The sequence below is a fragment of the Ursus americanus genome, chromosome 13 (genome assembly GCF_024610735.1).
Source record: "Ursus americanus isolate L20-20 chromosome 13, mUrsAme1.1.p, whole genome shotgun sequence".
NCBI lineage: Eukaryota > Metazoa > Chordata > Mammalia > Carnivora > Ursidae > Ursus > Ursus americanus.
The window spans coordinates 8386376-8401673 of NC_142139.1; the positions used below are offsets into that span (position 1 = coordinate 8386376).

Sequence of the window (15298 nt, forward strand, 5' to 3'; positions counted from 1 at the left end):
TGATTTGAATTTCCCTGATGGCTAATGATTTTGAACATTTTTTTCATGTGTCTGTTAGCCATTTGTATGTCTTCATTGGAGAAGTGTCTGTTCATATCTTCTGCCCATTTTTTGATTTGATTCTTTGTTTCTCATATATTGAGTTTGAGAAGTTCTTTGTAGATCTTGGATACCAGTCTGTTATCTGTAGTGTCATTCGCAAATATCTTCTCCCATTCCGTGGGCTGCCTCTTAGTTTTTTTGACTGTTTCCTTGGCTGTGCAGAAGCTTTTTATCTTGATGAAGTCCCAAAGTTCATTTTTTTTCGTTTGTTTCTCTTGCCCTTGGAGATGTGTCATGAAAAAATTTGCTGTGGCCGATGTCAGAGAGGTTACAGCCTATGTTCTCCTCTAGGATTTTGATGGATTCCTGTCTCACATCGAGGTCTTTCATCCATTTGGAGTTTATCTTTGTGTATGGTGTGAGAGAGTGGTCAAGTTTTATTCTTTTGCATATAGCTTAATCAGGTTTAGAAATAATATCTCATGGGTATATAATCATGGTGCTACTCCCACTATATAATGAAAGAAAAATCATTTACTACAACAATGTCTCTCATTTAAAAAGTACAAGCTGCATCCTCTTCTAAGTCAAGAGCATAAGGCAATTTTGCTGGACAGACTAGAGAATAGGGACTGCAGTGGCATAAGTTTGTTGGTCAGTCAGTGTGCTTGACCCCAGACCCTGCTCTCACAAAGCTCCTTCCTTGTCCAGTATCCTCCATGGATATGACAGAGAGAACCCACTGGGGCCCACCCATGAGGGAGCTCTCTTACTTGAGGTGCCCATATTCTGTTGGCACAATATGGAGGGCTGGCATTTGCTTTAGGAATTGAGTAATCACAGGGCCCGAGGCTTAAACTCACTTGAAACTTAATTCACCTTAAAACTTGAGTTAGCTGTCAGTCGATTGGTTCCTGAGAATCCTGTTAGCTAGAAACTAATAGCAGAAATTTTATCAAATCTTTGACCCTTGTCCAAGCCATTGCTACATCTGCCTTTTGGTAAACGAGTTGGGGCTCAGCAGGTCTTCCTAATTGTGGAAGACTATAGCTTGTGGGAGTAAGGCAGAACTCATCTCTTCCTGGTCCAGGCTGTATCACAGTTAATAACACATTATGATGAGGGAATTATTGCGCCTTATATACGGGAGAGGCCTAGAGGATCAAGCTAACCCTCCCTTTTTAAAGCCCTTTTCATGAATATTATTTTCTGCTCCTTCCCAATTCTTGGTCTTGGCTTGAATTAGCTTTGGTTTGAAGCAGCAAGTTCAACTTTTGCAATTCAACCGGGAGATAATTACCCAAACATTAAAAGGTTTTATATTTCTAGTTACCAGTGGAAAGACTGTTTGTTCTTCCCTCTTTCACTTTCAGATAGGACTATACCAAAAGTTGAAGAAAGTAGGCAAGACAGTTTATTTCTTAAAAAAAATTAAAAACAAAAACAAGCAAACAAAATCAAGTGCCTAAATACTCTGGGATCTGAGGGCCAAGGGATAAGAATTGACAATTTAACCAAGTAGTTGACTGCTATCAGCTCTGGGGTAAAGTGTCCTCATTGCCCCAGCTCTCCCGCTCACTCATCAAGAACCCCTGTTAGATTATGTCACTTGCAATCCCTGCCTCTATCAAATTGTGCTGGGCAGAAATGCAAGAAGGGAAACCCAGAAACAACAGATGTTCATGCATGATAGCTATTCTCAAATTCTTCTTCTTCTTCTTTTTTTTTTTTTAAAGAAGGCATCTTTAAGATGCTTTTATTTGAAAGAGAGAGCAGGAGCAGAGGGAGGGGGGAGGGAGAAGGAGAAGGAGAACCAGACTGTCCCCTGAGCAGAGAGCCCAACGTGGTGCGCCTGACTGGAGCTGAAGACAGAGGCTTAACGGACTGGGCCACTGAGGCGTCCCTTCAGTTCTTTTATTGTTGTTTTGCTTTCCATTTGTCTTTGTAACTTAATTTCCCCCATTTGCCTATTCTCTGCTGTATTTCAGAAAACAGTTGTATCTTCTAAAGTGTTGTCAGTCTCCTTTCCTGTTGAGAATCACCTCATTCTGTTAGTTTTCTCAGTGGCCAACTTACTGTGTCTATGTCTGTAGGATGTATAAGCCAGTGAGTATCTTTGGAATCCAATGCCTGAATTCAAATCCTGTTTTAATAGCCTGGTGACCTTAAACAATCCTGAAGAACCACTTTAATTCCTCTTAAGCTGTTTTCTAAAAAATGGTCTAATAATACATTTTATCCCTTCCTTTCCGGTCTTTTGTAAGAACAGGGTCAAATATGCATCGTACATGAAGGAAGTTTATAAATTGCATTTTTAAAAAAGATTCCAATTCTATTATTAAAACACTTGTATTATTGTTATTTATTATTTACTTCTCACCACCCTAAAATTCGTACATTGTTATTTCATCTCCTCCTGTAGCTCCCTCTGATATTTTTTTTCTTATACTTTAAGACACTACATTTATTTGAACAGCTCTTCCCCACTCTATTATATCTTTTGTCCATTCATTCTTCGCTTAGGAAGCTGACCCAGCTTTTCCTTCCCCACTTTGACTATGGCATGCCCTTGAACACATTGTAAAGAGATACCTTTTTTCATCACTAAGGTTATGCTCAATTTTCTTTTTATAAAAGAATGGTTTGGCCTAGTTCTCTCAACACTGAAATGAAAATATTTTCCTGACTACACATTAAAATCAGGTGATTTCTTGAGCCTCCTCCAACATATCCTCCCTATTCATTGGACAAGCTATGTCCTTTCTGTGTCTCTAAATGAAAAGCACTTGGGAAATACTTAACCCCATTTGCTTCCTGCCAGAGTTCCATTTCATCTTGAAGTCGTGGATACAAACCCCAGAACCATCTGCAATGTTTCCTGGAAGAACATTTTTAAAAAAATCAGATTGTAATATCTTCTTTATCTGTAGTCTCTCCTTGAAGAAAATGACCAGCATTTCTATCCTTGGCTTGTTTGAGTGGAGTAAGAACAGTTTTCCCAGCATCCATCGTTCTTTTTCTCTTGAGATAGTTCCCAGAATAAATACTGTCTGTTAGTGAAAGCTTTTGGATGGGAATCTAGGTCTTAGTAGTTCTGGACTAGATTTCTTTCTTATTCAGAACCACAAGTCAGTTTATATTTAAGCATTAAGTGAGGGCTGAAGCCTTAATGAGTTGAGCAACATGTTGGTGTGTCCAGGAAACAATGGCCAAGTTCATGGAAGTACATACTACTAAAAAAAAATCTAAGAAAGATTTTTATGACCAAACAGTTCACCTCCATAACAAAACATAAAATAGATCACAGTCAGAGTAGTAATAATTTCCTGTTTTGGGTAGGGGTTCCTAGAGATTCCAAGAAGGCATCAGGCAACATCTCAGTGAGATATGTTATCAGTGAAGTCTGGCTTGTTCTGGCACTAATTTTTTACTTGACTTGAGTTGTAGGAGGAACAGACACCTTTGCACATTGCCTCTCGCCTGGGTAAGACGGAAATTGTCCAGCTGCTTCTACAACACATGGCTCATCCAGATGCAGCCACGACAAACGGGTACACGCCACTGCACATCTCTGCCAGGGAAGGCCAGGTGGATGTGGCCTCAGTCCTCTTGGAAGCAGGAGCAGCCCACTCCTTAGCTACCAAGGTAAGGGGATGGCTCCTTGACGACATGGACTAAGAGGGATCCTGAGCCAGGATTCCTCTGTTTTAGTATCCAGAGTATCAACAAGGGTGGATCTTCTTTAGGCTCTGACTTACTTCTTTCTATTTAAATATTTTAGATTCATTTCCTAAATCATCAAAGGGGATTGTGACATTCCATATGATATCTTCAAATAAAGAGTGCTGGATTCCATCCTTCTAAGTGTTACAAGGATTAGAAGCATTAGTATCTAGTATTGTTTCTAATACAGGTATCTGGTGCTTTAACTAAGATTATTTCCATAGAATGAGGGCTACTTTCTCTTCTCTTTCTGTTAGAAAATCTATAATTTATCCCCAAGAGAAAAAAATATAAGATTCCTAAATATACTGAACTAGTATTACTAATGAAGAAAAGAAAATTGCATTAAATTGGCAATACTATATTTGCAAAGAGTTTTAGGACTATGTAGAAGTTCACCTTACTTGATTCTGCATTTTTCCAAACCTGCTATAAGCTGTCATTCCCATTCTGCTGTCTAATATTTATCAGCCATATTCTTGTCTGGGTATTAACAGTGTCTAAATAGAGCTGGGCTGGAGAAGCACTTATTCGTTGTATATTCTTTGTATACACCAGCCTGAATTTTACTTATGTTCAAAGTTTCATGCTAGGGCAGAATAATTTTTTTTCCACTTGATACGTTCTATTTGAAATTCACTATTTAGATGTGACTTAGAATAAAATATGAACACACTCAGCTAATCAGAACAAAAGAAATTGGACGGGTACAGAAGAGTAGAAAAACGAGACAATTTTAAAGCCCACAACAAGTGTATTGTTTGCAAGGCAAAATAATTCCCATTAATACAATAGTGATTCATATTATTTAAAAGACATTTTCAGTTTGCTCATAACAAATAGGCGTAAGTACTACATCTGAGGGAGAAGTATGAACTCAAGGAGTGTTGCGGCATCGCTCCTCCTAGAAGTATGAGCAGCCCGCTAGCCATTATGACTTAATCTAGTTGCTTGTGGCTTTAAAACATGTTTTATTGTAAGAAACTGATAATTATTCAAATGCTGAAATCTGAAGAGTCGAAAGGATTTTAAGTCTTTTAAAAAAAATCAGAAACTAAGCCACAAACGTGATAGCGATAACAACAAGAACCCAAGAGAGACAGGGCGACCGTCTCATCAGGTGAAGGTGACAAATAAATTCAGATATGTAAAATACAGAAATAGAGAATATACCATAGTGCCTTGCAAAGAGTTTCAGGATTTAAAAAATATATCTAAAGCCATAGTCAAGTACGGCGGTTAAATGGAAGGCACTATTACACTGAGCAGTTCAGCAGTGGAACTCACTGGGGCTCTGATGAGTAGTTGACTCATCATCATTAAAGCTATTTGAGTGTTTCTAAATATCGGAGGATAAATGAAATCCTGATGAGATTAACACAGGGGGAGAAGGAAGACGTGTGACTCAAGAGATGCTTTCCAACCTCTATTTTGTGATTCTACAGTAAAGATTCTCTGTAGTTTTGTCTAATAGCAGGTTCCAAATTTATAAAGGGGCTGGATCACTATTCCAGCAGGACTCTAAGGACAAGGCATTTATTTTTCTTCCTTATCATGTGTTTTTTTTCCTCAAAGAATTCTACTTTATCCTGAGTGTCACCCCAATCATTGTGCACATTGAGCAGAGGGAGAACATTAACAATAAATGTTGGCTGAAATGGACTCACGCAAGAGGAGGAAATACTTCCTATATTTGTCCCACATTTGGAGAAAGTGAAAGAATCACTCTCCTCCAAGGACGGATGAGGACCAAATGTTCAAAAAGAAGCAAAAAGAAAAACAACATCTTAATTAAACATGATTCGTGTGGTGACACTGTGAAAGGGCAGTATTGTTTCTCGGGAGATACTCTATTGTGATGAGGGCTACAGTGGTCCCAAGGATAAGCCATACCTTAGACCACCTACGCCAGGCACATTTGCTTGGTGTGTTTTACAGGCCCCGGTCAGCGTTAGAACTCTCCCACTCTCACTTTAGTGCCAGAAAAGCATGTGGTTAGACTGTCTGGCCAAGAGGATGGATTTGAGATCATGGTGTAGGAACCATGCCATCCTTGAGATCTGAGTCCAGGGACTTGGCTATTTTTGTAACACTGCTAATGACAGAGAATGGCATTAGTTAGGCACACAAGACATTGAATCTGCACATATAAACATGGGTAACAGCATTCTTTTAAAAAAGCTGTACACTGTGGTGTGTTCAAAAGTCTGACATTAATCAGCTCAACATTATGCCAGAACAAGAGCATACTTTACAAAAGGAATTGGTCTTTTATACAGTGTGGGTCTTCTGGGAAAGGGTATAACAGGATGGGAGGTGCTTTTTAAGAGTGAACCTTTTTTTCCCTGTCTACCATTTATCTTGCTATTTCTGCAGAAAATACAAAACAACTGAATCACAATAAGATTTTTTTTTTTACCATGGCTGCTGAAATATCCTAAAATTTAAATGAAGAAATTTGGAATTCAGGTATTATGAAAAGGATAGAAAGAAAGAGAAGGATTGGAGAGAAGGCAGCTATTGTCTCAATCCTATTAATTTCAGAGGCAAGAAAAAGACACGCTCTCCCCACCCCTACCCAAATCACTAATCAGAGCCATTTTGGGGACACTAGTGGCTTTTATAAATCTCAAACCTATAAAATAAAATTTCAGTTTCCACGTCCTTAAAATAAAATTTGTTTTATTAGGTGTATCAAGCCAAACTCTTGTGTGTTAAGTTTCCTTCTTTATTCTAGTCCTTGTTTATGGCGAACAGATTTAATGCTTCTAGTATTTTCCCAAATAGAGACTCAACATCGTTTGATGAATATGTTAACAAATTAAAAAAAGATTTTGTTAGGAGTCAGAAAAATAAATATTACATTTTATTTTTGTTCGCATTTTCAGAAGGGTTTTACTCCCCTGCATGTGGCAGCCAAGTATGGAAGCCTGGATGTGGCAAAACTTCTTTTGCAACGCCGTGCTGCTGCAGATTCTGCAGGGAAGGTAAAGGATTTTACTAATACATGACAGTTACGTAAATCAGTCGGGTTGGAAGCTTTGGAGATTTGTACTTCAAGATATTTTTCTCACTCTTCTGAAAACAATATGAAGGCAACTAATGAAACTATGCCAAATAGACACAATGGGGATATCTGTCGGTGACCTGTCCTCGTACACAGTAGTTTAGAAGGCATTTAGAGCTGTGCCTCCCACATATGTTCTTGTCACAACAGAGCCCAGAACTTCTCTAAGTTTAGAAGAATCCTTGCAACGTGAATGTAGTAATTCTTGCATAGCATTTCAGACTTCAAATATTTATGGTGAATCTCCAGATAACCTGTGCTAACTTACACTCCACCAAACATTTTCAGTTTTAGCTAAGTTTCTAATATGAAAATCATGAGATATTTATTTGATTTGTTATTGACCATATTAATTAATTAACATGGAATTAATCTATACCACTTTCCATGCATTTTGGTAGCTTCAGGGCAGCTCACGCTAATTTATTAATGCTGAATTTAAACACGCCCTTTACAGAACGGCCTTACCCCGCTCCATGTTGCTGCTCATTATGACAACCAGAAGGTGGCACTGCTGTTACTGGAGAAGGGTGCTTCCCCTCATGCCACTGCCAAGGTGAGGACCACAGAAAAGGATTTACAGAGATAGGGTGGAAATGTAATCTCATTGCACATGGGAATTGCTTTTTTATTTTTTTAAATTTTAATTCTGGTATAGTTAATGTACAGTTTGATATTAGTTTCAGGTATACAGTATAGTGATTCAACACTTCCATACATCACCCAGTGCTCATTGTGACAAGTGCCCTTCTTAATCCCCACCACCTGTTTCAACCATCATATTCCACCCCCACCTCCCCTCCCCTCCTGACCCAGTGTGTTCTCTATAGTTAAGAGTTTGTTTCTTGGTTTCTCTCTCTCTCTTTTTTCCCTTTGCTCGGTTGTTTTGTTTCTTAAATTCCACATATGAGTGAAATCATATGGTATTTGTCTTTCTCTCCCCCCATGTTGTTGCAGGGTATTGTTCTTTAAACACACGGTATGGTATAACTGCAAATAGTCCTAGCGATTGTAGCTTTTGGTATTGACTATTTTTTTTTATTTCTACCAGCTACTTCCACAAAGCCTTTTAAGATTTTTTTAAAAGTCAGCATAGATTAAGGGGATGTGCCTATGAATACTAGAGATGACTCTTATTGCCAAGACTCAGTGTTTTAGAGACTAAAGTTTTGAATTTTGAGAAATGAAACATAATAAAAGCAGTACAGGTTTTTCCTTTTCCCCTATAACCAGAATGTTATGATATAACCTTTTTTTTTTTTTTGCTTATTCCTTTAGACCTCAATTTTTTCATTGTGATATATGAAAGACTGTTTCTCTTTTCTTTAAGTATTTCATCCACATTAACTCTAATATACATCCTTTTGAGTTCCTAGGCTAGGAATTCCTTTTTGATGTATATGTATCACCAATCTCTGAGACTGTGCCAGCTAAGACTTGTACCTATGCACAGGGCATTTCTCACTGAGTTGCCCCTTTATTACACTGAAAATATACATGAATCTCATAGAATACATAAAGTAATCATTGCATCTTTCATTAATTCATTCGGCAAACATATATTGAGAACATATCAGGATTTATTTTAAAAGTAATTATTGTGTTAGGAAAATATTCATGCTATGTTAAATGACATAATAAAACAACACAACTACCATTTATTTACCAAATACTGTGCCCACCACTTTGCATGCAATATCTCATTTAATCTCATGATAATGCTGTAAGATTGGTATCATAATAATTTCTGTTTTACAGATAAAGAAGTGAGATTTGAATAGGTTAATTTGTTTATCCAAAGTCACATGACTGATAAGTGATAGAGCTAAGATTTGACCTCAAGTGATTTGACTTTAGAACCAGCACTCTTTTTTTTTAATTTATTTATTATTTATTTACATTTTAGTAATCTCTGCACCTAGGCTGGGGCTTGAACTCACAACCCTGAGATCAAGAGTTACATGCTCTTCTGACTGAGCTAGCCAGGTGTCCCTAGAACCAGCACTCTTTTTTTTTTTTTTTTAAAGATTTTATTTATTTCTTTGACAGAGAGAGAGAGACAGCTAGCGAGAGAGGGAACACAGGCAGGGGGAGTGGGAGAGGAAGAAGCAGGCTCCCAGCCGAGGAGCCTGATATGGGGCTCGATCTCAGGATCCTGGGATCACGCCCTGAGCCAAAGGCAGAAGCTTAAAGACTGAGCCACCTAGACACCCCTAGAACCAGCACTCTTAACCACTAAGTCCACTGTGTCCCAAAATAGTGGAGAGAGAATTATTCAACTTCTATTATATAAATATGTATATATGTACTCACATGTCTACTTAAGTTACACATATACACATATAATAAAATGGGGTATTCTATATAAAAAGTATACGCTGCATAATACCATATATTTTGTATATAAGTATACTATATATAATATTATAAATATACGTAACTTTATACACATACCTACATATGCATATACATACATTCATTTATACATATACATATACATGCATATCTTATTGGTACAGAGACACACTAACAAAATATTTAAACTATCAAAAGAGGAGGGCAAATATTTATAATTATGCATATCATTCTTATTCCTTTATACCCTTCTCTCAGTAGTCTCATCATTATCATTTATTTGATGTCTTTTTTCCTACTAGATGATAAACTACTTGAGGACAGTAATCATGTCATATTCATCTACATATCCCTGAATTATCTCATACTGTACTATGTGGATTCTCAATAACTTTAAATGAAAGAATGAAGACTAAGCAACTATTTCATTATGTTGTCTTTACCTTCATTATATCACAGTTCATGGCAAAGCCACTGTTTTTAATTTCTATTACACGTTGTTCATGGGAAATTCTACCAGACTTGAAAAAGGAAAGGAGACAATATAGGTTCCAGACTAACATTTGTTCTAGAGGTCTGTTTGCTTGTTTGTTTTTTCTTTTAACTAAGTATAGGGTTTAAAGTTTGGCTCTTATAAACAAAGTATGAATTCCTCTGGTCCTCTCCACAAACTGCCTCATAAAACTAGTAGCCTCATATTTCTATTTTTGAGCCCACAGTTTGTAGAGACAAGCGGAAGATCTAGGATTTGAATTTGCCACAGGATTAATATAAGAGATTTTTTTTGCTTAATATATTTTCCACTAGAATGCAGCCCCTCAAAGACAGGGATTGTGTCTTGCCCACCGTTGTATCCCCATACCTAGCACACTGCCTGGCACATGCTTGCAACTTACTAAATAGCTATTGAATGAATAAAAAGCACAATCCACCCAGAAGCATAATAGCAGGAGTGTTATAGCAAGATCATAGAAGGAAGTCCATCTTATTCTGTACTACTGAAACTGTGTCTGAAGTATAGCATTCAGTTCCAGGTCGCACAATTCGGGAGTACTACTGACAAACTAGAATCAGTCTAGAAGAGGTCATGGAGAGGTCTCGCAATGGGGATTTTTATCAGGAACAGTTGAATGATTGGGGAAGTTTAACCTGGGAAAAAAGACTAAAGGCAGATGTGAAAACCATCTCCAGGTATTTGAAGGACAGTCATGTAGGAGAGGAACCTGGCTTATTTTATGTTGCTCTGCAGGAAAGAACCAATATTGTAAGAAGGAGATGTTAAGCTTCGGGGCTTTTGTGTCTATACCTGTCGTACAGTAGAATGGGTGCCTTGTGATATTAGTGGTAAAGATTTGGGTGTTGTTGGATGGGAACTTGTAATGGGTAAGAATTTGGATTTATCATAAACTCACTTTTTAACTTTTTTGTTGATTAAGAGATGCTATTTCCTTTGGAGATATATATTAGGGCAAGTGCTAAGCTTACCAGGTATATTTGTTTTATTTTTTTCTAGAATGGCTATACTCCTTTACATATTGCTGCCAAGAAGAATCAAATGCAGATAGCTTCCACACTCCTGAACTATGGAGCAGAGACTAACATTGTAACAAAACAAGGAGTAACTCCACTCCACCTGGCCTCACAAGAGGGGCACACAGATATGGTCACGTTGCTTCTGGATAAGGGAGCCAATATCCACATGTCAACCAAGGTATGGTTTTTGCCTCTTGTTTTAGCCAAGAGTCACTCAGATAAATGTAAACAGATTTATAATCAAAGATAACTTGGAACAAAAAGAGGGGATGTATTAAAAGGGAACAGAGATTACTTACAGAATTCAAGGACAGTAACATTCAAGCCTTATGAGGAAAAAAACCACAAGGAAGCAAGAAGCAGACTCCCTCTGACTGTATGGCTGCATTTTTGAATCTTGACTTTTCCCTCCAAGTTAGTTTCATTTACCTCCCTCTGCAGATCTACTTTCTCTGTTTCTCTGTGTACGTGACCAAAGTGGTGACCCTATAGCTCCCAAGAGTTACCATCACTGCAGTTCAAGCAGTCCCTCCAGATTGCCAGAGTACCTGCTGGTCTTATTTCCCAGTTTCAGATGGAGAGAGGGAGAGTGAGAGAGAGATACAGAGAGAGAGGTGACAGTTCATCTGGGCTCTGGCCCAAACAACTGCTTCTAAGCTGTTGGTCCATGGCCACTACCCAACCGTTCTCTAGCCTGGCTGAGCAGCGGAGACACCTGGGGGGCTGGGGAAGGGGCTTATCCAGGGAACTCAGTAAAATATAGATTTCTGAGCCAACTTTAGCTTAGTTTGGGCCGTTGTGGTGGTGGTGGCCAGAGAATCAGTGTTTTTAAGAAAGAACCTCAGTCATTTCGGCCTTTGTGGGCAAGCATATTAACTATAATAGAGTAAGAGTCAGGAATAGAGGAGGGAAAGACATTATTCAAATACGGAAATATTTGAATTTTTACAAGTACATGTCTATTTATACATCACCCTCTTTCTCTACATATATATCTGTATTTCTACCTACCTACCTACCTACCTATTTAATCTATCTTACACTTATATATACTCCACTGGAGTCAGCTCCTGAGAAACTAAAAATTGAAACCTATATTTATAAGTTAGCTCATCATTTAATCTCTTAATGCTTTTTGTAACACAAGGTATAGGCTTAGTGGAAGTTAAGTTTCTTTGGATTTTCCACAAATACACAAGTACTATGTTTTCTATATCTCACTGTTGAACTAATTAGTGCTTTTGGAAACTCAGCTGTAAATTGGTCTTAATAATGTTTATCAATAGGTTATATAGCATTATTTCCTTTAGAAATAGTCATGAAAAAGTCAGGTTGTCTTGAATGCCTCTAGAGTCCTGTTCTGTGTCTTTATCACTTAGAGTATTCCAGTAAATCCCTTGCCCTTATATACTTCTTTGTTCTCTATCAAAAGTCCTCACAGATTCTTTTTTTTTTAAGTATAGAGAGAGCTAATTATAGAGTTATTCCTCCAAAAGATATTTGCATTTTAACAGAAATGAACATGGTGAAGCCTTATGGTGAAATTCAATGTCTCAGCTGTCATTAAAGTCTGGGGCATGGATTTCCTTGTGGCCATTGAAATCATGCCATTCAGGTGGTCGTTTCCCCTACTGGGGATGTTCTCGCTGTGAGAACAATTGTGGAGTACTTCATTTAACATCAGTATATGAAGGGGGCAGATAGTGTTTATTGCCCATTAAAAACAATTCTTCATTTGAAAATAAACATAAGAAATCCATAAACAAATCCAGGAAAATTTTGAGTAGACTGAAATTCTAGGCATTTCATGAAACTGATCATGTAATGCTTCTGATAGTGCTGTTTTTAAATTTATTTTAAAAACTCCTATTTTTAATTTATATTCATATCTGGAATCATTTAATTATGTCCTCCCTAATGGTATTCTTCTAAACATATTACTTTCTTTGAGAGGGTTTTAGCAGTCAATCAGCAAATATTCAATGAATATTTTTGATTTGCATACTGTGCAGTGAAGAAATAGATTCAAATTTGGACCACAAAGTAATTATGTTATCTTTATAACAATGATTTCAATATTAGATTTGGGTGCTGTCCTAAAAAGAGGTATGATGTATTTGTCACTAGATTAAATCACCATGTAATAATAAAAACCAGTTGTGGAGTCCTCTAGTTCATCTTAAGAAATAAATTCCTTTTTTTGAAAAGAAGTCCTTCAACATCTTCTATTTTCTTGATTTATTAGAAAAGTTTTCATAATCTGATTTAGGTATGAAAATTTATCATAATAAATTGTAGAGGATTTTCGTACTGACCATTAGTTTGCAATCTTATATTACAGAAAACCCATTCTTCAAATAGTGTAGAAAACAGCACATGTATTTGACACCCCATTGAAAATGTCTTCGAGTTATTTGATGATCATTTCCTTTAATAGTCACTTCAGTAACATTTTTAAAAGGCCAATTGTCTCCATAAAGAGAAATAATTTTATGTTTGCTATTTTCATATGAAGACAACCAGAATGAGGAAGACACTTCTGTTTTGTCCCAATATTCATATTGTTTATACTTTAGGACTAGATAGTATTTGTTTAGAAGTGAGGACATTTTAATGAGAAAGGGTATATCTTCAATCTCATCCTGATGGTTTATGAAACTCAAAGCTGAGCTCAGCCAGAACTGTAAGGATTAAAAAACCCCAAGCCCTCAAATAAAAAAAACCTTCTCTCTAGTTGGAGAATGTTTTTCCCTCTGTACATATCACGTATGTTTTTTAAAGATCAGAGGACTTGTCCATTCTAGAGATCATGAATTTTGAAGAACCTGGCTGACTGTGGAAAAGCAGATCTGCAAAGCCATGGTCAGGGGAGCTGGTAGAATCTAACTGAACATGAATTTGGAGAGCGGGGATGGGGGACTTGCCAACTTGGAGCGTAAGTGAGCTAACTCAGTGTACAGCTGCAGGATGTACAGGGAAGGATGAATATACTAAGTATTTGAGCAGTAGCAGGGGGACAGAAACAGGATATGAATATACTGGTAGCTAGAATATAGGGCAGAAATATTTGTTCACTGATATATTCAAATACCTAGAATACTTCCTGGCGTATATGAAAGGTACTCAGAAAACACCTGTTAAATCACAAATGATTTAGGTTTTAAAGATACTCTTTCAATTTCAGTTTGGTGTGCTGGAAGCCACTTGCACATGTAGTGAGGCTGCTAGATTGTGGCATTGACTGAAGAAAGCACTCTTCCCCTCTCCTTTCTCCATGCTTTCACCTTGTATTAGTTCTTAACTGTATTTGAATTGCATATACAATTAATCAGAATATTTACTTGATGTATCAATGCCAAACATTTTATATAATACTGGCCAGTTTATGGTGCTATATATAAATGATGGGGTCACTTTTATTTAGCATTTAGAGGAACCCCCCAAATAGTATACTATCCTTGAGTACTGGCGAGAACTATTCTGAACTCATTTCCTGTAACTCTGTACATTTTTTACCTTGATATGATATTTTATTGATGAAGATATAGATTATTGCTATGGTTAAAAAGTAGAAGTAGTAGTTGGTTGATTAATTATTTAAGGGAATAAACAGACTCAGCAGGAGGCACAGATGGATTTGAAATGAATGTTGTTTGGAAGCTTATTAGCCGAGTTATTTTAAAGTCTCACATCATAATAGAAGTACCCAAATAAAATGTAATCTGTTGAAAGTGTTGATTAACTTAGAGAGTATGTCTTAGAAAGACATATTAACTTGGAGGGTTTGTTTTAGAGATCAAAAGTTGCAGGTTCTGGGGCTATGAGTTTTCCAGGATTTTTTCAAGAATGATATTATAGAAGATGAAACATACTTTCTTCTTCAAATGTACCCATTTGTTTCCATTCTCTCTACAGAGTGGACTCACGTCTTTACACCTTGCAGCCCAGGAAGATAAAGTGAATGTTGCTGACATTCTTACTAAGCATGGGGCTGACCAGGATGCTCACACGAAGGTAAAGTGAATCACTTTCAATATTGTGACAGGTTCTGACTTGGATGACTACCAGTAGCTCGCATTCAGGTCCCCCCAGTCCAAGCACCCTTCCTCAAAAGTCCATTCTGAATTAATTATGATTCTCTTTGACTCACAAATCTATAATGGTTCTCCATTTTTGCTGGAATCAAGTCCAAATGGAGATCATGATATCAGGACCCTTTATAAAAGGATTCTAATTTCGCTGGCTTAAGTCAGCCTCTCTCCCTTATCGCTCTGCCAGTCCAGATGACTCTTTTCTTCTTGGATTTGCTGGCCTCCAACCCCTGGTCTTGAAACAGCTTTTCCTTCTCTATGCCATTAAAATTTTCAAGCCCACCTAAGCTACATTTTCATGCATCTCCTCCAGATCCTCTCATCAGACTCGGTTTTTCTTCTCTACTTTCAGATCCAATAATCTGTGTCTCTCTCTTAGCTCTTTGTCAGATGAAGTCACACACATGTCTGATTTCCTTTGCTGTCGTTAAGTTCCTTATGCTCAGGGATCTGCTTCTGTCCATATTTGTATCCACAGGAAGTGTAA

At 37.3% G+C, this 15298-nt stretch overlaps 1 protein-coding gene across 1 annotated transcript in view; it reads left to right on the top strand.

The window, feature by feature from the left end:
• Window positions 1-15298, top strand: part of ANK2 (ankyrin 2) — a 219823-nt gene that overhangs the window by 113888 nt on the left and 90637 nt on the right. Inside the window, exons 14-18 of the mRNA XM_087866401.1 lie at window positions 3490-3687; window positions 6654-6752; window positions 7290-7388; window positions 10701-10898; window positions 14636-14734. Coding sequence (XP_087722527.1) covers window positions 3490-3687; window positions 6654-6752; window positions 7290-7388; window positions 10701-10898; window positions 14636-14734 — 693 coding nt within the window. The remainder of the gene's footprint in view (window positions 1-3489; window positions 3688-6653; window positions 6753-7289; window positions 7389-10700; window positions 10899-14635; window positions 14735-15298) is intronic.